Source organism: Thunnus albacares, chromosome 7, assembly GCF_914725855.1.
Source record: "Thunnus albacares chromosome 7, fThuAlb1.1, whole genome shotgun sequence".
Classification (NCBI taxonomy): Eukaryota; Metazoa; Chordata; class Actinopteri; order Scombriformes; family Scombridae; genus Thunnus; species Thunnus albacares.
In genome coordinates, this window is record NC_058112.1 from 35,252,345 (window position 1) to 35,277,851 (window position 25,507).

Sequence of the window (25,507 nt, forward strand, 5' to 3'; positions counted from 1 at the left end):
GATAACCTTATTATAACTGGAAACACGTTTAATTCGCTAGAAAATATCTTCAGTGGAACCTGCAATGGGCTGCTCTGTGATCGACAAGAAATCCTAGAAGTGGTAGCTTTTATCATTCAGGAGAAAATTAGATTTTTCTGAAAGAACAAAAAACAAATTTACTCCTATAAATAAATCAATAATTTACAAGACTTTCACTATAATAAATAAAACATAACATGAACCACGAACTTAATATAAAACATGCTGGTTTAATCATTTTAAAATTGTTTATTATTATTGTTAAATTTCAGACTTTCAGGTTGTTTATATGCTGATATGTCCATGTGGCTTGATGTATGTGAGAAAGACAAAACAACAACTGGACATTCAGGTCTTCAGAACACAAAAGCAGCATTAGGAGACAGAATCTAACACATTTTTATAATATGAAATGGAGCTGGACTAATAATAATAACTTTATTTATATAGCACCTTTAAAAACAGTTTACAAGACAGTTTTAGGTCATTCCAAAGCTGAGGAGTCCTGATGGCAAAAGCACGGTCACTTTTAGATTTAAACCTTGACTTTAAAACATCCAGAAGGCTCTGAGTTCAATACCCGCTCAGGGCAACGCTCCTCTTAGCTCTGCTCTTCTAAACAAAGATGCTTTACAAGTTTATCATGTACCATCATACTGTGTGACTCCAGCTCCCTTTAATATTATAAGAATGTCAGAGCTGCAACCTTTCTTATGCAATTAAAAGTCTAAATATGAAAATCTGCTCTGGCTTACTGTTTGCTGTGTCACATGTTAGCAGAGCTCATAGCGTCGCTGTCGTACAGACATGAGGTTGTAGGTTTGATCCATCTGCAGGCAATTCAGCTTCCAGCAATGCAGCACAATCAGTTTCAGCTCATATCTATCCTCAGTATCTACTCTCTTTGCATTTTCTAATTAATATTTTTATTAACTGGTTCCACACGCTTACAGCTAGAAACACAGTTCCAATTCTAACATGTTGAGCATGTTTCCACCATGTGTGCTATTCCTTTTTTTTTTCTAGAATATTCCAGTGATTTTATATGAAGTTTTATAACTAAACACACTTGCATCGCAAACACTTACCTTAACCATGGACCATGAGCTCCTTCTCAAACCATCAGAGAGTGATCCGTTTGAAGAGGATCAACATATTCCTGAAGTCTCTGAGTCCTCTCCATCTCCTGATATCCAACCTTTTCACCCCAGTGCTTTTTGGTTTTCATCCTTTGACAACGCCAACGTTGTTGGGCCTTCATCTGCCAACAGCTTCAGGGGAAGATCCCGTCTTAGGCATTTGAGGGATGTCATGCATTTCAGACGCCTCTTTTTGACCCACTTGAGATCCGGTCACTCAGACAGGCGAAGCCACCGCAGGCCGAATTCACCCGCCAACACTCTGACCATCCCTCAGCTTCAAACATATCTGCACTCAGTCGGTGAAATATCCTTCTCCACTACTCTGACAGTAAAGCAAAACTTTTCCAACTGTTCACGGACTCATCATCATTCGCCCTCTCCGAGCTTCCCAAACACTTCTGGGTTCCCAGCGTTGCGTCTGTCGCAACGCTTATGATGTCACGGCGCATCCCGTTGGCCAAAGAGTCTCAGCCTTCCACGTCAGCCCTTGCATCAAACCTAATTTCTCCTCTATTTTCTGTCAGGCTTTAAAAACAGTCTGAGCTCATGCATCCCTCCATCCCAGCATCCTTTCCTCTTCTCTTGCTCCAACATTTCCTGTCCCATCTTCTTTGGCCACCTCAGCTCTTCCCACCTCGATAACCAGCTATCACAGCCGCACAGAGCGCACCCACAACCCTTCTACTAGCCACTAACCCTAACCCTGCCACCCGCAGCCCCTCCAACCACCCTCGGCCCCCTTCCCAATGGTGTGCCATCATCTTCACCCCATCTTACAGTCTCAACAATCTGATTTCTGCAGTTTACGAACTTGGAGTTCCTCTCTCCTCGAAGAAAACAGAAGGTCCCAGCACATCCCTGGAATTTGTTGGCATCATCCTCGACTCCGTCTCACTCCAAGCATCCCTGCCTACTGAGAGAATCCAGCGGATTTCCTTACTGATTTCCAGAACCACCACCGTTCTATATCTCCATGATGAAGCATGCAGATGGAGCTAAAACTGTGGCACCAGTTCTTCTCCTCCTGGAACGGCATCTCCTTTAGCTCCTTGAGATGATGACCACGTAACCGAGCCAGAAGACATCCAGCTGTCCACAGATGCAGCCCCGTCTGTCGGCTCAGGCAGCTACTATGGTGGCAGGTGGTTCTCAGCCGATTGGCTTCCCAAACTCTCAATCTGAATCCATCCCTCCTACATCATCTTGGCTCTCCTCCATCCATATTATCCAATAAAATATTCCAAATCCATATTTTGATTGGCATGGTCTTTGTTAGTACTAAGCAGCGGTGTACACAACTCCAAATCTTGAGATTGTATCGGGTGCACAGTTGTGATAAAGACTCACTAATCCATCATGTTGCTGATGATGGCTTTCATTTTCTATCCACAATTAAAAAACACCAGAAGATGGATTAGTGAGTGCTGTTGTTTTGTTTTGTTTATGTGGTCTTTGTTAGTGAAATGACTTTTTTTTAGATATTAAACTTTACAATGGCAGTCTATGGGAGGAATGATCCTACTACGTGGGAATGTTGGAAACTCTTTGTAACTTTGAAACTCATGTACATGGACGTATGTTGGCCTACAGACCCTGTTCAAAGTTTAAAATGTTCAGCAAATTTTGATTTTTCAACGTTGTGTTCTGTGTTGTGATAACTCTTGTACTTTTGGAGCAATTTAAGTCCAAAGTGAGACCAGAGCAGCGATTCTTTAAGACCAGAAAACAAAATTCTCCACAGTTTTAACTGTCCAAGCACATATCATAACTGAAAATGTTTCCACAAGCCTCCTCTCTCTCAACATGTAAACATATAATCAGTGGGAGTTATAGTGTTTTAGATCTAAACCTTAATTAACAGGGAGAGCGCTGTCAAGCTTTCATTGGCTGCAATACAATCTGCAGGTGTTTCTTAAAGTTACAGATTCTCTCCTCATGCTCAGTCAGTCCTGCTGCCTCTAATAACGTTCAAACCTCCGAGCTTGAAGCTTTGATTTATGCAGGTTCTCCCCAACATTTCACTGTATGTAGCAGGGATGTCTGCTGACTCAGTGGTTCAGCACTGTTCTCATGGTGAACTTCCTGGTGAGATAACGAGGTCATGAGTTCGATCCTCCTGCTCTTTCTAAGGAAATGTTTCCATTTTACCAGTAGAGCAGACGCAGCTGGTTCCAGTCAGCTGACTGAGACGCCTCTGTGAGGACATTCAGTGGCTTCATGGTTTCAGCTTCAGTCTCACACACACACACACACACACACAACAGTAGCATTTATAAACATGAATAAATAATTGTAGAAATTATTCTGATATCTTGGTCAGATGTGGTTTAGTAAATGTCAGCAGTGTTACTGGTGCTGTAATGACTGCAAAGATTGATCCGAACACTGAACTGATCAGTTTCCTTTAATGAGAGGAGAAAAAATGATGCACCGGGCCACAAAATGTTTATTACCTGATTAATTCTCTATAAGTCATCAGCTGATCTACACAGATACATGATACAGACGATGTGTCACCAGTAAAACCAGTGTAAACATACAGTAGTTCAACAGCTAACACAATGAATCATCTACTGTCCAACACACACACACACACACACACACACATATAGGGTATCAGATGACGTCCTCAGAAGTTCTCCTTGTAGAAGTTGAAACCGAAGTGTTCACACTGAGCTTTGATGACTTTAGCGAGAGCCGGAGAGCCGCAGTAGAACACGTGGACCTTCCCTTTCTTCTCCTCCGACACCTTCTGGAACACCTGACACACGACATGTTTACCGCACACACGTACGGTGAGCAGGTGTATATATATATATATATATGTATAAATATGCTGCATATATACTCAGATTATATACAGTATATAGTAACCAGGACCATTTCACCAGCTGATCATAGAACCATTCATGCTCTCAATTTAACAGAAATGATCCACAGTTCTGATCTTGGACTAAGATGTGTGGAACTCAGAGTTGCTGCAATCTGAAGTAAATCAAAGAAGTTTTGGCTTCTGTTCATTTAACATGCATCAGCACATCAAGAAGTAACTGATGATACAGTTCTTCTTTGTTGCTTTCTTCAAACTTCCAGCTGACTGAATGTGTTCCTCTACAAGAATAATTAAATTGAGAGCATGAATTATTAAATTGAGAACACAGATTGAAACTGGAAGTGGAAAGTAAATAATTTTCTTTATTTTCTTGGTGTTCTAATGTGTGGATATGTTTGCTTTAAATGTCAGAAAACAGAAATATAAAGCAGAGGCGTCTGAAACATCACAGTGTCCTCACCTTTCCCCACTCCGGGCGTCCAGGTTGGGTTCTGGTCCTCAGCCCGGTGATGGAGTCTCTCTTCTCCTTCTTGGCCAGGAGGTCCAGTGCCATCTGCAGGCCAATGGCCTTCATGTCATTCTTACTGAGCGCTGACGTCATGTACATGTGCATCTCCAGGAAGCGTCCTGAGAGACATCAGCATGATGTGAGTAAACAGCAAAGACTCTGCCACACTTCCTGTTCTCTGGTTATATTCTGGTCTCCTGATTGCAGCTCTGAGCTCTCAGCTCCGGCCGTCTGGAACTCAGACGTTCATGGCTCGATCAGAGTGAGTGTGTGAACCATTTTGTCTGCTCAGGTAGAAAAACAAAAGTGCATCCCATTAACCATTTACAGTTTTCTATGTTAGCAGCACAGCTCCACTTTGAAATGTTGTTCACCACCACAACAGGGCCCTGAGTCGCTAGCCAGACTCTTCTCTTCTGTAGTTCCCTGATGGTGGAACCAGTTACCAAACTCCATTTGATCGGCAGAGTCCCTCCCCATCTTTAAGAAAAAGCTAAAGACCCAGCTCTGTCACAAACACCTGCGCACCTGATAAACTGATCAAATAAATTATTATCCGCTTCTTCGCACTCTATGCGTTGCCTTTATGTTCTGCCTGTGAGCACGTTACGTCCCACCTGTCTGTCCTGTTTCACTCAGGAATACGTCACGTGGGGTCACGTGATCAAACTACATATGTGGAGTTTAATTTGGAGGATTAGTTGGTGTGTTTTAGTGTTTTTCAGTACGTACAGCCTTCCTGCAGATCAGTGGAATACTGTGAAAGGTTTGGTAGGACCGTCTATCACGTCACAATGCAAACCAAACCTAATTCACCCATAAAACGGCTCCACAGCTACTGGAGGTCAGAAACTCCAGAGACCTTCAATACATCCAGCATCACAGAGCTGCTTTCATGCCTGTAAAGTCTTCTATCTATATCTCTGTCTCACCCTCTGGCTCCTCGTCTGCCTGGTCCATCTCCAGTTTGGTCAGTAAACTGACGAACCATTCAAAAGACTTCTGGTCTCTGTTGATCCAGATGAAGTCGACCTGCAAATCAACATTAAAAATACTGATCCCAGATCTAAACTCAACACGTCACAGTTACATGAAACATATATATTGATAAAAGTGTATTTTCATTGCTAATGAACTGATATTGTTTTCTTACCTTCCGTAACTTCATCTCGCTGTCTTTGATGTTCTCACACCAGGAGTAGTTACAGTTGGGACAGTTCTGCTTCCTCCTGCGGTATCTGCACAACACAACACCTCGTTATCATTCATCTGCTTCCTTTAAAGAACCAGCGAGGAGCCGCTAACAGCTTCCACGTTGACTGAAAATGACATCAACAGGGCCGAATGAGAATGATGAATCATTGAGAATGATGTTCGACCTCCCAGCATGCTTTGGGTCTGCCCAGAACACCAACTTTAGAGCCTTAGAGCTTTAGAGCTTTAAAGCTTCAGAGCTTCAGAACTTCAGAGCTTCAGAGCTTCAGAGCTTTAGAGCGTCAGAGCTTTAAAGCTTTAAAGCTTCAGAGCTTCAGAGCTTCAGAGCTTCAGAGCTTCAGAGCTTCAGAGCTTTAGAGCTTTAAAGCTTCAGAGCTTCAGAACTTCAGAGCTTCAGAGCTTCAGAGCTTCAGAGCTTCAGAGCTTTAGAGCTTCAGAGCTTCAGAGCTTCAGAGCTTCAGAGCTTTAGAGCTTTAAAGCTTCAGAGCTTCAGAACTTCAGAGCTTCAGAGCTTCAGAGCTTCAGAGCTTCAGAGCTTTAGAGCTTTAAAGCTTCAGAGCTTCAGAACTTCAGAGCTTCAGAGCTTCAGAGCTTTAGAGCTTTAAAGCTTCAGAGCTTCAGAACTTTAGAGCTTCAGAGCTTCAGAGCTTCAGAGCTTCAGAACTTCAGAGCTTCAGAGCTTCAGAGCTTCAGAGCTTCAGAGCTTTAGAGCTTTAAAGCTTCAGAGCTTCAGAACTTCAGAGCTTCAGAGCTTCAGAGCTTTAGAGCTTCAGAGCTTCAGAGCTTCAGAGCTTTAGAGCTTTAGAGCTTTAGAGCTTCAGAGCTTTAGAGCTTTAGAGCTTTAGAGCTTCAGAGCTTCAGAGCTTCAGAGCTTCAGAGCTTTAGAGCTTTAGAGCTTCAGAGCTTTAGAGCTTTAGAGCTTTAGAGCTTTAGAGCTTCAGAGCTTCAGAGCTTTAGAGCTTTAGAGCTTCAGAGCTTTAAAGCTTTAAAGCAAGCTGGGAGATGTTTTTCCGGTTTCTCTCAGTAGACCGGGATGATGCTGCCGCTGCTCTCTGACGCAGGTGTTTGGATTCAGGTGTCTCACCTGTACATGATGCTCTGCAGGATGGAAGCAAAAGGTGTGATGCCGATGCCGGCCCCGATCAGGACGGCGTGCTCAGAGGCAAAGATCTGTCTGGTAGGAGTCCCGTACGGTCCGTCTACGTAACACTGACACACAAAACACATCAACATTCATTCATCAGTTTCAGAGCATTTAAGTTTCAGTCAGCTGTGACACAAATATGAGTCAGAATAAAGCACATTCCTACATCACATCTGGCCTTTACGCAGAAAGTATAGTTTTATATATAGTAGAATGTATAATGTGTAATACAGCACTGTGAAGCTGCCACCATGAGCTCAGTAGTTTCTCATTATAATGAACAAAAACAACTTGTTATAACGAGATGCTGGTTCATGTTAAAACAAGTACATTTTCTAGTTCTGATGAGGAGCAGGAACTTTTTCTATAAAGGAGAAACTTTTTATTTAACGGGACCAGAAACTTTTTTTTAAAGGAGAACATTTTTCTTTAATGAGAAACTTTATCTTGTTATCAGAAAGTTTTCCTCTGTAAAAGATGTTTTTCATCATAACACGTAGTGTGTCTGTAAATGAAAATCTAAATGTGGTGTTTGCTCACCTTTATGTTGCAGAATCTGTGGTTCTCACCAAACTTAGCAGGAACCTGCAGTTTAAAAAGAGAAGCAGTTGATACCAGATGAACATACAAGTTAACCAGAAAAGAATCATTCTGGTGATATTCTGTATTTCTCTTCATGTTTAGACTCAAACCAACACTGAGTCCTGTGATTTATCTTCTTCCTCTGTGCTGAAGAGCTCTGTTGTCGTCCAAAATTTAATCCCAATTAAAAACACATCAATGAAAATAAACTACAGCGAGCAGCAGTTTTCTGAAGTTACTGAGACTTTTTAAACATGAAACGATATATTTGTGTTTTTAGGGCAGAAAGTGTCGAGAGATGCACTGACTTGTTGTTGGTTTTGGTCTTTTTAATGAATTAAATAAGAAACATAGCCATAGAGAGACAGCCTGTTGTGTTGTTTCACTAGGAGTGTGTGTGTGTGTGAATGAGTTCACATAAATAAATGTTCATGTCACATGTCTGAGCTGCAACTAATGATTATTTTCATTAATTAGCATGATGATCAAAAAACAATGTTTTGCCACAAAATATTTAATTTACTGTAATGATTAATTGATTATACATCTCCATCCATAAGTGCTGTAAATACTCACTATAGAGCACCAAATGTGGATTAATCCGCTGCTAAAAATAGTCCCCAACAAATGCACTATTTCCTGCTGTTTGTTTGTTGAAAACTACAGTGAGCAGCTGTTTTAGGAAATGACTTTAAACATGAAAGTGTTTATCTGTGAGCTGTTTTTAAAGTCTTCAGGAGGACTAAATGAGCTCTGAGCTGAGAGACACAGACAGGAAGGAGGAAAGCTTTGACAGATGGACTGACATGTTGTGTTTTGTTGACAAGAAGAATATAGAATAACATCAGAATGATCCTTTAATGCTTTGAAACAGCTGAGACTGAAGATATCGAGGCAGAGTGACGCCTCTCTGAACCTCACGTCTCTGAGTGGAGGCGCTTCTCCTCTCTCTGCGGGCCCCAGTTCGTCTGGAAGAGGCTCCGCCAGCCCCTGAGCTCCGGACCCCGACACCGACCCAGGGGCTGGACGGGACTGTGAGCGGTTCTGACGGTACATCGTCAGCTCGATGGCGTCGTCCTCATTTGATGCTACGGCTCCATTACGGTTCGTAGAGCTGAACAGCTCCTCCTGCAGGGAAATCAGAGGAGAACTTCACTACGTCATCAGGTACGAACTGACGGACGCTGAGCTTCACTGCGTCATCAAGTACGAACCGACTGACGCTGAGCTTCATTACATCATCAGGTACGAACCGACTGACGCTGAGCTTCACTACGTCATCAAGTACGAACTGACGGACGCTGAGCTTCACTACGTCATCAGGTACGAACTGACGGACGCTGAGCTTCACTACGTCATCAAGTACGAACCGACTGACGCTGAGCTTCATTACATCATCAGGTACGAACCGACTGACGCTGAGCTTCACTACGTCATCAAGTACGAACTGACGGACGCTGAGCTTCACTACGTCATCAAGTACGAATCGACGTACGTTGAACTTCACTACGTCATCAGGTACGAATCGACGTACGTTGAACTTCACTACGTCATCAGGTACGAACCGACTGACGCTGAGCTTCACTACGTCATCAGGTACGAACCGACTGACGCTGAGCTTCACTACGTCATCAGGTACGAACCGACGTACGTTGAGCTTCACTGCGTCATCAGGTACGAACCGACGTACGTTGAGCTTCACTACGTCATCAGGTACGAACCGACGTACGTTGAGCTTCACTACGTCATCAGGTACGAATCGACGTACGTTGAGCTTCACTACGTCATCAGGTACGAACCAACTGACGCTGAGCTTCACTACGTCATCAGGTACGAACCGACGTACGTTGAGCTTCACTACGTCATCAGGTACGAACCGACTGACACTGAGCTTCACTACGTCATCAGGTACGAACCGACGTACGTTGAGCTTCACTACGTCATCAGGTACGAACCGACTGACACTGAGCTTCACTACGTCATCAGGTACGAACCGACGTACGCTGAGCTTCACTACGTCATCAGGTACGAACCGACGTACGTTGAACTTCACTACGTCATCAGGTACGAACCGACGTACGTTGAGCTTCACTACGTCATCAGGTACGAACCGACTGACACTGAGCTTCACTACGTCATCAGGTACGAACCGACGTACGTTGAACTTCACTACGTCATCAGGTACGAACCGACTGACGCTGAGCTTCACTACGTCATCAGGTACGAACCGACGTACGTTGAACTTCACTACGTCATCAGGTACGAACCGACGTACGTTGAGCTTCACTACGTCATCAGGTACGAACCGACGTACGTTGAACTTCACTACGTCATCAGGTACGAACCGACTGACACTGAGCTTCACTACGTCATCAGGTACGAACCGACGTACGTTGAACTTCACTACGTCATCAGGTACGAACCGACGTACGTTGAGCTTCACTACGTCATCAGGTACGAACCGACGTACGTTGAACTTCACTACGTCATCAGGTACGAACCGACGTACGTTGAGCTTCACTACGTCATCAGGTACGAACCGACTGACACTGAGCTTCACTACGTCATCAGGTACGAACCGACGTACGTTGAGCTTCACTACGTCATCAGGTACGAACCGACTGACACTGAGCTTCACTACGTCATCAGGTACGAACCGACGTACGTTGAACTTCACTACGTCATCAGGTACGAACCGACTGACGCTGAGCTTCACTACGTCATCAGGTACGAACCGACTGACGTTGAGCTTCACTACGTCATCAGGTACGAACCGACTGACACTGAGCTTCACTACGTCATCAGGTACGAACCGACGTACGTTGAACTTCACTACGTCATCAGGTACGAACCGACGTACGTTGAGCTTCACTACGTCATCAGGTACGAACCGACTGACGCTGAGCTTCACTACGTCATCAGGTACGAACCGACTGACGCTGAGCTTCACTACGTCATCAGGTACGAACCGACTGACGCTGAGCTTCACTACGTCATCAGGTACGAATCTACGGACGCTGAGCTTCACTACGTCATCAGGTACGAACCGACGTACGCTAAGCTTAATTACGTCACTTGTTACTCATTTATTAATTCTCTTTATTTCATTTCAGGGTGAAAACATCCCCACAGACAGATGGTGAGCAGTGTTTGTCAGTGTGTATTAGTGTGTATAAATCTGTATATAAGTGTGTATTAGTATATATTAGTGTGTATAAATACGTATAGAAGTGTGTATTAGTATATATTAGTGTGTATAAATACGTATACAAGTGTGTATTAGTATATATTAGTGTGTATAAATACGTATACAAGTGTGTATTAGTATATATTAGTGTGTATAGATACGTATATAAGTGTGTATTAGTATATATTAGTGTGTATAAATACGTATACAAGTGTGTATTAGTATATATCAGTGTGTATAAATACGTATACAAGTGTGTATTAGTATATATCAGTGTGTATAGATACGTATATAAGTGTGTATTAGTATATATTAGTGTGTATAAATACGTATACAAGTGTGTATTAGTATATATTAGTGTGTATAAATACGTATACAAGTGTGTATTAGTATATATTAGTGTGTATAAATACGTATACAAGTGTGTATTAGTATATATTAGTGTGTATAAATACGTATACAAGTGTGTATTAGTATATATTAGTGTGTATAAATACGTATATAAGTGTGTATTAGTATATATTAGTGTGTATAAATACGTATATAAGTGTGTATTAGTATATATCAGTGTGTATAGATACGTATATAAGTGTGTATTAGTATATATTAGTGTGTATAAATACGTATATAAGTGTGTATTAGTATATATCAGTGTGTATAAATACGTATATAAGTGTGTATTAGTATATATCAGTGTGTATAAATACGTATATAAGTGTGTATTAGTGAGTATTTTGAACCTGAGCCTTCATCAGTTGCCGGCGGTTCTTCAGGCTGGTGGCCAGTCTCTTGGGACTGAGCGTCGGACTCTCTGGTTGTCTGAAGTACTCATACAGCCGGTTGGTCCACTGGCCCATTGAGCGGATATGAAGCCACAGAGAGTCTGCAGGTCAAAGGTCACAACACACACACACACTGAGCTTGTTAATATCACCTTATTATAGATGTTTAGATTTGTTTATATGATTAAAGCATCTGTCAGATGTTTCTGATGTAGAGGTGCATCAGCGCACATCCACAGGAACCTGCAGCCAATCATGTTTCAGTGAGTCAAGTACTCTGTTCCCTCACTTTAGTCTTATAGGCAGAGCCTCCTCCCAGGAGACATCAGTAGCCTTTATAGGCATGAAGTCTGGAGAGGAGCTGCCTGAAGGACAAACTTTCCTTATTGTCGTTTCTTATCCCACAACCTTCATGAGGATGAAGTGGATGAGCACAGTTAAAGATGAACTGCAGGTATTTTCCACCTCAGTGAAGGGCTGTCAACTCTGACACATTGACCCTGAGGCTCATGCAGTTGACACTTTTCACACCTCAATTCATAACTGATAACATCGCAGCACGAAAAGTGCACACTGATGGTGCACAGACAGACAAGACAGAGCAGCACAGTGTGACAACTGTGCTGCAGCGAGTTATTCAGAGCATCAGGGGAAAGCCAGAAATATACACAAATCTATATTGTAATGTATGTAATCTCTGTCAGCATCTGTTCTGGCCTTATGTATCTTTCCAAATTTGCTCCTCCATTTTAAAACATAACCATGCATCCAAGGTGAGGAGCATAGATCTTTCATATACTATGTTTCAAAGAAAAAATATGTAATATCTGGAGTGTGTTTCAAGAATGCTGCCCAATAAACACAAATTAGCAAAAGGAAAAAAGTCTTATGAAAAAGGTATTGGTTCATAAGGCCAGAGAGAGGTCGAGTGGCTCAATTGACTATGAATAATGCTCATTGTATTATTTAGTATGAACAAATGTACTGTACTCCTGAAGTCGCCCTCGGAGCCCTGCCTCAGAGTGTTTCCAGGTGTTCTCTGTGTAAAAAGTAGGATAATGCCTCCAGAGGGAGCTGTGTGAAATCTGATCAATTGTTAAGACAAAGTTAAATAAATGAGATGATTTTAGTGAAAACTGGTGATTATAATTTTTCTCAGTGTCCGTGAGTCATTTCTGATACTACCACCAGGGGCACCCTGGCATTGATCCTACAGACTCTGAACTCTTCATCGTTGTTCATAAAGATCTTCCTCATGTGGTGCTGTGATGATGATGATGGAGAGCGCTGTCTAACACGTCAGCTGGGTTGAGATCTGGTGACTGTGAAGGTCATAACATATGATTCACATCATTTAATCCTCATCAAACCATTCACTGTCATCCTGGAAGAGACCACTCCCATCAGGACAGACATGTTTCATCACAGGATAAAGCTGATCACTCACAACTAGTTTTCATTGATTAGCAGTGACCCTTCCCTCTAAGGGGACAAGTGGACCCAAACCATGCCAGCATAACAGAGCCCCCAGACCCCCTCACTGTAGGGGTCCAGCATCCAGACCTGGACCAGGTTTTACTTTCATTTGAGACACAAACTGTACATACACCGATCAGCCAAAACATTAAAAGCACTGACAGGTGAAGTGATTAAGGTTGATTATCTTGTTAAAATGGCACCTGTCAAGGGGTGGGATGTATTAGGCAGCAGGTGAACAGTCAGTTCTTGAAGTTGATGTGTTGGAAGCAGGAAAATGTACAAACTGTGAAGGCTAGATGACTGGGTCAGAGCATCTCCAAAACAGCAGGTCTTGTGGGGTCTTCCCAGTATGCAGTGGTCAGTACCTAAAGTGGTTCAAGGAAGGACAACCGGTGAACCGGCTACCGGGTCCTGGGCCCCAAGGTTCATTGATGCAGGTGGGAAGTGAAGGATGGTCCAATCACACAGAAGAGCTACAGTAGCACAAATTACTTAAAAAGTTCATGCTGGCTATGATAGACAGGTGTCAGAACACAGTGCATCACAGCTTGCTGCGTAGCCGCAGACTGGTCAGATTGTCCATTCTGACCGCTGTCCACCGCCGAAAGTGCCTACAATGGACACGTAAGCATCAGAACTGAACCATGGAGCAATGGAAGAAGGTGGCCTGGGCTGATGAATCACGTTTTCGTTTACATCATGTGGGCAGCTGGGTGTGTGTGCATCATTTACCTGGAAAAGAGACCAGGATGCACTATGGGAAGAAGGCAAGCTAGTGGAGGCAGTGTGATGCTCTGAGCAATGTTCTGCTGGGCAACCATGTGGATGTTATTTTGACACGAACCACCTACTTAAACATTGCTGCAGACCAAGTTCACCCCTTCATGGCAGCAGTATTCCCTGATGGCAGTGGCCTCTTTCAGCAGGATAAAACTCACCGCCACACTGCTAAGTTCTTCAGGAATGGTTTGAAGAACATGACAAAGAGTTCAAGGTGTTGCCTTGGCCTCCAAATTCCCAGATCTCAATCTGATCGAGCATCTGTGGGATGTGCTGGAAAAGCAAGTCCTACCTCACAACTTACAGGACTTAAAGGATCTGCTGCTAACGTCTTGGTGTCAGATACCAGAGGACACCTTCAGAGAGTCCATGACTTGACGAGTCAGAGCTGTTTTGGTGGCATGAGGGGGACATACACAATATTAGGCAGGTTTGGCTGATCAGTGTATATACACACATACATACCATCTAACAGTACTGTGAGTGTGAGACAGGTGAGCCGTACCTGACTGCTCTGGAGCACTGCTGATAGTGAATGGATGCCACTCGTATTTAGCGATCACCGGGATGTTGATGTAGACGTAATCTCCAGGTTTGAAGTGGAAAAACTGAGGACGCTTGATCACCAGATGAGTCACCTGCACACAGGTGAGAAACATACTAAAATATAGAAAGTAAAGGATCAAAGGAAATTCAATCACTGAACTACAAACATTCAGCAGTGTTATTGTTTACAAAATGGATCCAAACATGATGTGTGATACATGATAACTAAATGATGTATTTCATTTAAAAACATATAAGACAAATATGAAAACATTTCAGTGTTTCTGTGAACTCATCTGAAACTGTGACAGTGTGAATCACATCCAGATAAAACTTTATCATCCATCAACACGCCGTCATCTTTAAATGACAAACCAGTGACCATCATCATCATCCTTCAGACAAACCAGTGACCATCATCATCATCATCATCATCCTTCAGACAAACCAGTGACCATCATCATCATCATCATCCTTCAGACAAACCAGTGACCATCATCATCATCCTTCAGACAAACCAGTGACCATCATCATCATCAACCATCGTTGCTGTTTTCTGACCGATGATGTTTTTAATATTTTAAAGGCATCACTGTGTTTTCTCTTGACCAGTAATTATGTAACTGGTCTCATCAGATGGTTTTATGTTTCATGTTTTTTATGATTGGTGTATTTTTGCTGTGTTCTCACTGACTGTCTGTTTATTTGTTTATTTATAGTGAAACTGCAACACAGATTTCAATCTTGAGGACAGTCGGTGTCAGAAACTCTCAGGAAGTGACTCTGTGGATTTTAAACTTTCTGGTTTGATACGTTGAGCAGCAACAGACATCATTAGATTATTTATTTAACATTTTCCTTTCATCAGTTAGTGTTTGTTTCTATATAAAGAAACTAACGAGTCGAGCTGTAAACTGAGCAGTTTAATGTAAAAAACAGCAATAAGAAGGAAAACTGCAACAGTTCACGACTTTTCTAGTGTGTCTATAAACCAACAGTCAGTCATCAAATGAACATTAACGCTGTGTTTCTTGCTGTAATCATTCCTCCTGTTCATACTGACCATTAGAAGATCCCTTCATAATGACCTTACAATGGAAGTGATGGAGGACAAAATCCACAGTCTGAAGCTAATATGAAGCTTCAGCGTCCAAATGAGTCAAATCAAGTAGATATCTTTCAACGTTACAGTCTTTTTAGTGCCAAAGTTCCTCTTTTTGTTACTATACTTCCACCTGCAGCTCAACAGGGAAACACTGTCCGAGGAAACACAAAGAGGGAATTTGATGCTAAAAAGACTGTAAATGTGTCAGATATCCACTTGATATGACTAACTCAGACTGATGAAGCTGAATAGAAGCTTCACACAGACTTTTAAATGACTGTGTGGACACACTGTGGATTTTGGCCTCCATCACTTCCATTGAAAGCACATTTGAAGGATCTTTTAATATCCAGTATGAACAGGAGGAATGATTACAGACACCTGGCTGCTGGTTTAACACACTGGAAACACTGGGAACTGTCCTTTAACATCAAAAATATCTGTAGCAACTTAACAACTTCACAATATTAGACAGCTTCTATCATTTCCTCTTATTGGCAGCGATGTGAAGATATGAAATATTAAACAGGAATAAATGCAGAACTTCTTAAATTACAGATGTGTTCTTATTACTAATCTGTGAGGAGCAGCAGGTTTAACCGTTAGACTTACGAAAACAGACATAAAACACACAATTACTGACAGACACATTGATGTAAAAATGTGATTTGAGTGAGAATGAAACTAAATGTGTCGGCACAGTCGGGCACCTTGGACGGCAGCAGGTTGACTTCCACGATGTAAAGACCTCCCATACGGGAAACTGCGATTCCCACGATCTTCTCCAGCAGGAAGACCAGACCCGGAACCACAAACCACTTCCAGAAATTGGCACAGTGCACCATCAGCAGGGACCAGACCCACACATAGGACAGGTGAGACCAGTAGAACACCTGGAGGACCACAAGAGTCTGTTTTAATGCAGGGAGCCAGAGTGGGCTGCTTCATCACCTCATTCATTTAAAACTGATTTAATCTTTCACCTGTTAAACGACACTTTAGCCTCTGTAACTTTGGTTCAGGATCACACACTCATTCTGATGTTTTGGTTGTAAAATTTAAAGAATTGAAGAGTTGAAGAACAGTAACTTTCACATATTGGGTACATTATTTTGTGTACTAAAATGGGGGTGCCTTGTAAGAGGATATGATGGATCTTTTCCAACCATTTAACATGCAGACTTTCTATATTTTTGAAGTAATTTTTCAGATTTTAGTGTCACACTGTGTACTGGATGTGCAGCTCCAGATCAGGATCATGTAGCATGATGAAACCCAGATGAACATCCAGATGACTTCAGTCCAGGTTAATATTGTCATCACTGCAGTAACTGTCCTCAGACACCAGAGGGAGCCACTCTCACACAAACCCCGAACACAGGAGCATGATGATGATCCGACTCACCTCGAAGTGTCCGCTGCGTCGTACGAAGGTGCTGGAGCAGAGCACCATGAGGCAGATCACCACCTGCAGGACGACCCCGGTCACTGAGGCGGTTCCTTTAACCCAACCGATCCCGGGCCGAGTGGTCAGCAGGTACTCCCATACGCTGAACCCGCTGTGCTCTGACAGCTGGACTGAAACACAGAACACAGAACACATGTAGTGAACAACTGGCCTCTTTCATTCATATGTTGTGTCTGATATTTAAGACAAAATACAAACAGTTTGATTGTAAAGCTTCTTATTTTTAATGCAGAATTTACAGAGTCTGTGTGAGAATGAAATATATATTAGTTATAGTCAGTTAGTGATATTTATATATATATATATATATATATATATATATATATATATATATATATATTCATATATAAATATATATTAGTGTGTATTTCTGCTTTAAATCATAAAACTAAATGATGGTTTCAGAAATCTCGTCTGTGCATCCACGACTGGAAAGAAACAACGAGAAAAAGTTCAAACCACAGAGCAGACTGTTTAAGACATAAAATACTCTGTTAGGTACAATCTCATGGTTTTTCCATAAAAAAGTATAATTAACACTTTAAAATCCTTAAAATTACATCTCTGTCTGCCTCATTAAAATGCAGAATCTATGAATATGCAAATTATTTAATTTCTCCAGTTTTCCTGCTGGATGTTTCCTCCTTCACTATAAAGTTCATCCTCAGTGTTTGTGACATCACACTGTGTCAGTTGAATACTGAACCACGAATGGCTCCAAACTAGTTGTGATGTCACATCCTGCTCACGTGTTAAAACCAGATTTTCGTTGAGCTCAGAGAAACTTTCCTCCTTCAGCAGATGAATGAAAACAAAGAGAAAAACAACAAACATGTTTCTGACTGGAGGGACTTTAAGTTCAGAGAGAATTTAGAATTACATGAAGGAAGACAAACGTGTCTGAGCCGACCTGAGACATTATAGCTCCTTTTATTATTAGTTTAGTCACTGTTATTATTATTATTATTGTAAATGCTATTACATGTTCTGTTTTTATTTCAGTGTTTATTTTTCCAGATAATATAAAGATCTCATATACAGATATTTACAAAAGACAGATAAGATGTTTCCTGCTCATGTGTCATGAATATAAATAACTACATGTTGGTACCAAAGTTGCAGATGTGAGCAGTGGTGTGCACCAGCGTGTAGCAGAGGATGGCGTAGCCCACGATCTGATGCAGCAAGATGTTCTGATCCAGAGGTAAAACTCTCACCACCCACGTGACCCGCAGCCACGTCAAGCAGCGCCGCAGCATCAACACCTGCACACACACACACTCATTGTCATTTATAATCCAACAACATTTAAAGGACAAGTTCACATTATTTCAAGTCTGTCTTTGTGCAAAAATAAAAAGTAAACATTTATCTGTGAGTCAATCAGGTGGAAATCTTCCAGTTTCAGCCTTTTACTGTTATATATTATATATATTATACTTCCACCGCGGCTGAACCTGTCCTTCAAGGCTTTTTTTTCATCATCCTTACCTTTGCTTCAAATCCATGCAGAAAAACTAAATGTAACAAAGACACACACCTACAACAACACAACAACAACACCTCATCTTCTCAGCATGTGACTGAACGCAGTGATGAGACACACTGAGCCAGAACTTCTGATCTCTTTATTTATTGTTTGTCTAGCTGCAGCTGCAATACTGTTTCCTGTACTACACAGTACAGTAGAGTGCAGTAGAGTACAGTACAGACCTGTAGAACACAGTAGAGTAGAGTACAGTAGAGTAGAGTACAGTAGAGTAGAGTACAGTACAGTACAGTAGAGGGTAGTACAATACAGGACAGTAGAGGGTAGTACAGTAGAGTAGAGCGTAGTACAGTACAGTAGAGGGTAGTACAGTACAGTAGAGTACAGTACAGTACAGTAGAGGGTAGTACAGTACAGTACAGTAGAGGGTAGTACAGTACAGTAGAGGGTAGTACAGTACAGTAGAGTACAGTACAGTACAGTAGAGGGTAGTACAGTAGAGTAGAGCGTAGTACAGTACAGTAGAGGGTAGTACAGTACAGTACAGTAGAGGGTAGTACAGTAGAGTACAGTAGAGGGTAGTACAGTACAGTAGAGTACAGTACAGTACAGTAGAGTACAGTACAGGACAGTAGAGTACAGTACAGGACAGTGCAGTGGAGCAGTGAGTGCAGTGTTGCAGTGTTACCATGACGAAGGTGCAGTTGAAGTTGAGGCACTGGCCGCAGCCCTTGGCCAGCATGTAGCAGACGCCGCCCTCGCTGTGCTGCAGCATGGCGGCGATGAACAGCAGCAGGCTGAGGCCGGCGTACACACACAGGAACAGCAGCTTACGGCTGTTGTTGTGCCAATACGCCCGAGTCAGGTACCGAGGAGTCTGACGCCTCTTCTGGTCCACGTCAGGAGGCTTCAGCCAGTTAGCAGCACTGAGGAGGAGGAGGGAGGTGATCAATAGTTCAGTCTATAGAATATTAGAAAACAGGGAAACATGTCTCCAACAGTCAGTTGGATAATAGTTAATCAATAATTTGGTAATCACACTGTTGATCAGAACCTGAGTAACAGATCAATTTTCACAGATTTATAGATCAAACACTTCCAGAGAAATGTAGAAAATACTCAGCAGATTAATTGATAATAATCAGGTTTTAATTGATTGATCAGTCATCTCTCTGTTAATCAGCTGAGTTCAACATATTCATGGAAGTTCAGTTGTATGTGAGAAACTAATATCTGATAGTTCATTTATAAAAATGTCAGTTTTGATCTGCAGGTCGTGTTTTTGATCATTAAACTGAAAAATCAGAATATTTCTTCCTCCTCTTCTTCCTCTTCTTCTTCTCGTATGTTACAGCAGACGGCACTCAGAGGAGGCGCGTCGCTGCCCTCCGCTGGTCACACGTAGAACTCAAATGATTGCAAAGTTACTGAGATGCAGAAAACCTGATGGTATCATTTAGAGACTTATTTGCTCATCATTAGTTACAGCCAGTTAGTGATTAAACATCTGACCTGATGGTGAGGTTCTCCATGACCTCGGGGAAGTTCTCCAGCTCAGCTTTCAGCTCCTCGAAGGTGATGGAGCCGCTGTTGTCTTTATCAGCTGACTCGAACAGCGCCAGTGTCAGGTCATCCAGCTTCTCCTCCGGCAGAGAGATGGCGCTCTCACGCAGACATGACTTCAGGACTGTTCGCAGCTCGTCAGGATCGATCGAACCGCTGCCTGAAGACAAAAACACAAACTGCTAAAGAAGAAGAATTCTGAACTTTTCCTTGAAACTTTTAGAAAAGATGTGAAAATGGAGGAGAAACGTTGTCAGAGTCACTGTCCTCAGAGTTTCTGAGCTGTTTGGACTCAATAGACCAGAATGCACTGCAGCCCCAAGGCAGGCTGGGTAAGAGAGGTCAGCTCTGTCGGGACGGCTTGTTATTGGTCAACAGCTCAAATTCACAGGTCAAAGTTCACCAAAGTTGAACTTGATGTGAAAAATCAGACGTACTTCACAGCTGCGAGTGAATCTGTGATTCTGGTGGAATAAGTTTAAACACTGATGTCATCGAGCGCTCGGTTCGTCTCTGAGTGAGTTTGAGCTGAGAGCTTCACGCCTTGATCCCAGGGGCGCGGCTGCGTCGCGTTCTGTCCTCCGTACGGCGTCATATTACACTGAGAGCGTTTTGCTCCGGCGGCGGCGGCGGCGGCAGAGAGAACAGCCCTCTACCTGGAGAGGAAGCCAGGAACCCGGCAGTGTCCATGGTAACGGATGTCTTCTGACCTGCTACCAGCGGTTCTAACGTGATGTTGATGTAGTGATGTGATAAATGATCAAGGCGATTTATTTTGAAACATTGACCAGATGCTCTACGCTGTTCCTGTGTCTGACTTCCTGCCCAGCTCGATCTGCTCTGTGCAGCTTGACGCAGCTTCCTTCAAAAATAGACTAGGGAGGAGCAGCGAGCTGCTTCTAAAAACACGCTGCGGCGCGTCTGGTGGAATCACAAGCGTTGATTAGTGGCTGCAATCAGCTGTGACCGCCATGCCGAAGCCAGAACACGAGGCAGAAGCACCAGGTGGGATCAAGCCGTCACACCGAGGAGACTTCCCTCCATCTATCATCCGTCTCTATGAATATATGCATGAAGCTCCCACATTACTTCCTGTGTGTTTCTACGGTGTGTGTGTGTATGTGTGTGTTTCTCTGACCGTCTACATCGTACACCTGGAACAGGAACTTGAGCTTGTCGGTCTCGCTGCCGTGGATCAGCAGGTTCAGAGCTTTCAGCAGCTCATCCAGACTGATGGAGCTGCTGCCGTCAGAGTCGAACAGAGCGAAGAAACGCTCTGCGAAGAAAGACTGAACACAAACACGACAAAAACACATCATGAACGTGTCACCAACACGTCACATGACAGGAAACTCTCTGTAAACAGGCCTCGCTTACATCTCCGACTAACCTCTTTGACCTTGAGAGCCGTCTTAAACTCATCCAGGTCGATCTCTTTGTCGTCTCCTGCGATGCTCTCAAACTGTTTGGTGACCCACTCCAGCCAGCGGGCGTCCTCGTCCAGACTCATGGTCACCTGCTGAAGACATGAAGGTGAGACACGCAGGTCGTCAGGAAGAGAAGCAGCAGACGGACGCAGCAGCCAGAATGAACCGAACAATGTCTCTTTATTGAAGCTCGAGTGCAGGCAGAGCAAAACCAGAGCTGAATAAACTGAACTAACAAAGCAGAACAAAGGATCCAACAACACTAAAGTGGGAACCGGGTACAAACTGAACTAATGAAACAAGGAACAGGTGGCAAGACACAACGGCTGGCTGGGAGCTGATTGGCTGGGAGCTGGTTGGCTGGGAGCTGATTGGCTGGGAGCTGATTGGCTGGGAGCTGGTTGGCTGGGAGCTGATTGGCTGGGAGCTGGTTGGCTGGGAGCTGATTGGCTGGGAGCTGATTGGCTGGGAGCTGGTTGGCTGGGAGCTGATTGGCTGGGAGCTGATTGGCTGGGAGCTGATTGGCTGGGGGAGAAACAGGGAGCAGGAGCAGCCTGAGGAGGAGCACAGGAAGGAAACACAGAGCAAACAGAAACTACAAACCCAGAAAACACATTAAGTAGGATCAAGGAAGCCAAAATGCAACCATTAAACAAAACCTTCTCATTCTGAACCAGCTGAAGACAAAAGTATTATAGTTTACACTGTTAGTGCTGTTTGCTCTTCCAGCAGAACTAGTTCAATACAACGAGCGTCAGTGTCTCTAGTGGTCCTTTAATATCATCTGATCTGTTCTTCTCCCACTCAGTCCAACACACATCTGGTGTACTGGTGCATAATGGCGACCAGCCAGACTGGGACAGAACCAGGAAACAGGTCACCTGCTGCTGGAGATGTGCAGGCAGTGGTGCAAAGTAACTCACTACATTTACTCAAGTAAATTACTGTAGTACAGTTAGAGGTACTTGTACTTTACTTGAGTATTTCCATGTGATGCTACTTTCTACATTTCAGAGGGAAATATTGTACTTTCTACTCCACTACATTTATTTGACAGCTTTAGTTACTCTTCAGATGAAGATTTGACACAATGGATAATATAACAAGCTTTTAAAATACAACACATTGTTAAAGATGAAACCAGTGGTTTCCAACCTTTTTGGCTTTTGACGTCTTACAAAAAGCAGTGTGTAGTCGGGGTCACATTTCACATGTCTATGAGTTGTTAACAGCTCCACCAAATAGTGATTTTTCCCTCTAAACTTCTCACATGCTTTCATTTCAATAAATGTTCAAATGATCCAATATTTCAGCAAAAATCAAAGATTAGAGAAAAAGTCCAAAAACTGAAAACAGATTTGTGTATCAGAACTTTGTTTTTTCTTCTTTCCTCTCCCATTAATCATCTCACCACCCCTCAGATTTATCTGCTGACCCTTTGGAGGGGCCCGACCCCTAGGTTGGGAACCACCGGACTAAACTAGCTAACTGTATATAAAGTAGTGTAAACTAGCTCCACCTCCAGCAGCTACAACAGTAACATGCTGCTCTAACACTGATGCTTCACTATTAATAATCTAATGATGTCATATATAATAATATATCAGTCAGAGGGACCAAACCACTACTTTTACTGCAATACTTTAACTACATCAAGCTCATAATACTTATGTACTTTTACTGCAATACTTTAACTACATCAAGCTCATAATACTTATGTACTTTTACTGTAGTAAGATTTTTCATGCAGGACTTGTAATGGAGTATTTTTACACTGATGCATTGGTACTTTTACTGCAGTAAAGTATCTGAGTACTTCTTACTGTGTACAGGTGTGTCGTCTGCATACTCACCTTGTCTGCTGATGTCAGTTGGCTGTTCGCCCAGAATATTAAGACAGAAAAGCTCAGTTCACCCAAAATTCCTGCAGATGTCTTCTCTCTGATCTGCTGCTCTGTATATTTACGTAACTCTGGTTTCTGTCAAACTGTGAGCAGAACAAACTGAACTGTTTCCTCTTTTGTGTTGAATCTTAAAACCAAAACAGAACTAAACTCTGCACAGATTAAACCTTCTGTTCAGAACAAGATGGATCGTAGTTTATCATCTCTGTGCCTCGAATGTCAGAGTGAAAAAAGGGCATTATATTCATCTTCTCTGGCTCATATTTTTGGAACTTAGTGGTATTTTCCTGCTGAGGATGTGTCACTTCCTTCTCTGGAATTTAAACTGCTGATTATTTTTGGCTGGAAAATGTTTTTTGTTCAAAGATCTGCTGAGTGGAAGAGTTACTTTACTTCCTGTCTTCACCTGTGAAGTGGAAACTGCTTCCCTGAAGATTAATAGCCAAAAGCACATCGTAAGAGCTTCCTGTGTGAAAATGTTCCCAACCGAGGTGAGCTGGGACTTTACTGCTCATCAGACAGAGGAAGATTCAGCCTTAAACTCTTCATCCTCAGCACAGATCCGGTGAATTAGTGAGTGATTATGGGATGTTTCAGCTGAGCAAACTGGGAGAAATGTGAACTTTGTTTATTGCAATAAAACTCCGTAATACAACTTGCTCTCTGTGAATTCATCTTTAAATTTCCACATCAACCTGCAAACAGAATAACTCACTCCGACTGAGGACAGGTCAAAGGTCACATTTAGAACTCTGGATGTGAAAGAAACCAGGTGTATGTTGTTCCACATGTTGTGGAGTGTGTTTCATATGATTTAACTAAATAATACAATTATAGTAAAAAAAACAACCTTAAACTGCACACAGATTTCGAGACGTTCTCTGTCAGTGTTTATAACTGATCAACTCTTATTTACTGCTCTTATCTGTTTTCATTCAATACAATTTCATTTATGAGGCAAAATATGATCAAAATGCTGCAGAGAAACGACTCAGCAGTCAACAGATCAGACTGATGAAGCAACAACGAGCTTCAAGTTACAACCTGAAGTTTGACTTCAATAATACATGAAAGGGTTAAAAGGACGGCTGTGTGTTATAAATCACATCATTTACCTGAAACTGATTGAGAAGAACTTGTGATAAATGTGATATATTAATAAATAAGGTCGTATCGTCCTAAATGGTTTAACATACTTTCATACTTTGGTCAGTTTGCTGGTGAAACTTATATTAAATTACTGTTGTTCCTTAACTTTTACTTTGTGAACCTGCAGAAACTCAGACTCAGACTTCAGCTTTCTGGTATTTACTCATGTCGTCGTCTCCTGACTAGATCCTGCTTGTGTTGATTCAGTCTCAGATGTACGTCGCTTTGGATGAAAGTGTCTGCTAAATGAAAATGTAATTTAATGTAAAGAATCTGATCCGTCTCCGTCTCAGCAGCGTTTGTTGAGACACAGATTGATGTGAATGTTAAGGAACGTATTTCTGTGTTTGTGAGCAGCAGCTCAGCCTTCACGAGCAGCTGAAGGCGTGTGGACGTCCTGCTGCATCTCTACAGACGGACCACTATTGATAGACTCCAGCAACATTTAGGATGTTGCCATGGTGATGTCAGCCACAGAGACAGAAACACAACAACACATGTTGGGATTAAAATCAATACTTCATTTTACGGCTCTTTTAATTTTACACTAATTTCCTGAAACATTTCTGAGTAATTTGCAGGTATTTAACATTTTTTAGAACATTTTACAGAAATGGTGGTGCAGTTTGATACAAATAATAAGAAACAACTCTCTGTTAAGTTGGATTAGTTGGTCATTTTTCTTTAACTGACAGAAAATACTGTGTGTCATTTTAGGTTGTTTCTTAAAATACAATGAGCACATTTCCCATAAACTACCAGATGACATCACCCTGTCAAAGACTGTCACTTATCAACTTAACACTTTTTTCTTATATACAGTTTTTTCTTATAATTTGTAGCAAATGTCTTAAAAATGAACCGTTAGATACCTGAATGCAATTACTCAAAACATTCAGAAATTCCAGGAAATCAATATAAAATTAAAGGACCTGTAAAATATGATGCTCATTCATAACCTCAATTTATTTATTAGTTTCATATCAAATATACTTTGAATAATAATAATGAAACTAGTTGCTGACCTGCACTTAAAAGTCACTTTTTCTTTTCTGTCTAATGATGTTTCTGTTTGTTGTTAAAAACCTTTAAAAAAACAGTTCAGTTTGTTTTCTACAATTTTAAGTGAACAAAAAACTTTGTTTCATTAAAACCTATAAAAACATCAGATTACACTACTGAT

The 25,507-nt window shown here is 42.1% G+C and overlaps 1 protein-coding gene across 1 annotated transcript; it reads right to left on the reverse strand.

The window, feature by feature from the left end:
- Nucleotides 1-3,549: 3,549 nt before the first annotated feature.
- Nucleotides 3,550-21,569, reverse strand: nox5 (NADPH oxidase, EF-hand calcium binding domain 5). Its single transcript, XM_044357834.1, has 16 exons — nt 21,235-21,569; nt 20,983-21,133; nt 19,794-20,004; nt 18,970-19,207; nt 17,904-18,057; nt 16,730-16,902; nt 16,035-16,217; nt 14,179-14,311; nt 11,373-11,515; nt 8,367-8,573; nt 7,404-7,448; nt 6,804-6,928; nt 5,658-5,742; nt 5,437-5,536; nt 4,457-4,623; nt 3,550-3,924 (listed from the first exon to the last, which is right to left on the reverse strand). Exons 1-16 carry the CDS (start codon nt 21,352-21,354, stop codon nt 3,793-3,795), a joined length of 2,367 nt encoding a protein of 788 aa, XP_044213769.1. The 5' UTR covers nt 21,355-21,569; the 3' UTR covers nt 3,550-3,792.
- Nucleotides 21,570-25,507: the final 3,938 nt, after the last annotated feature.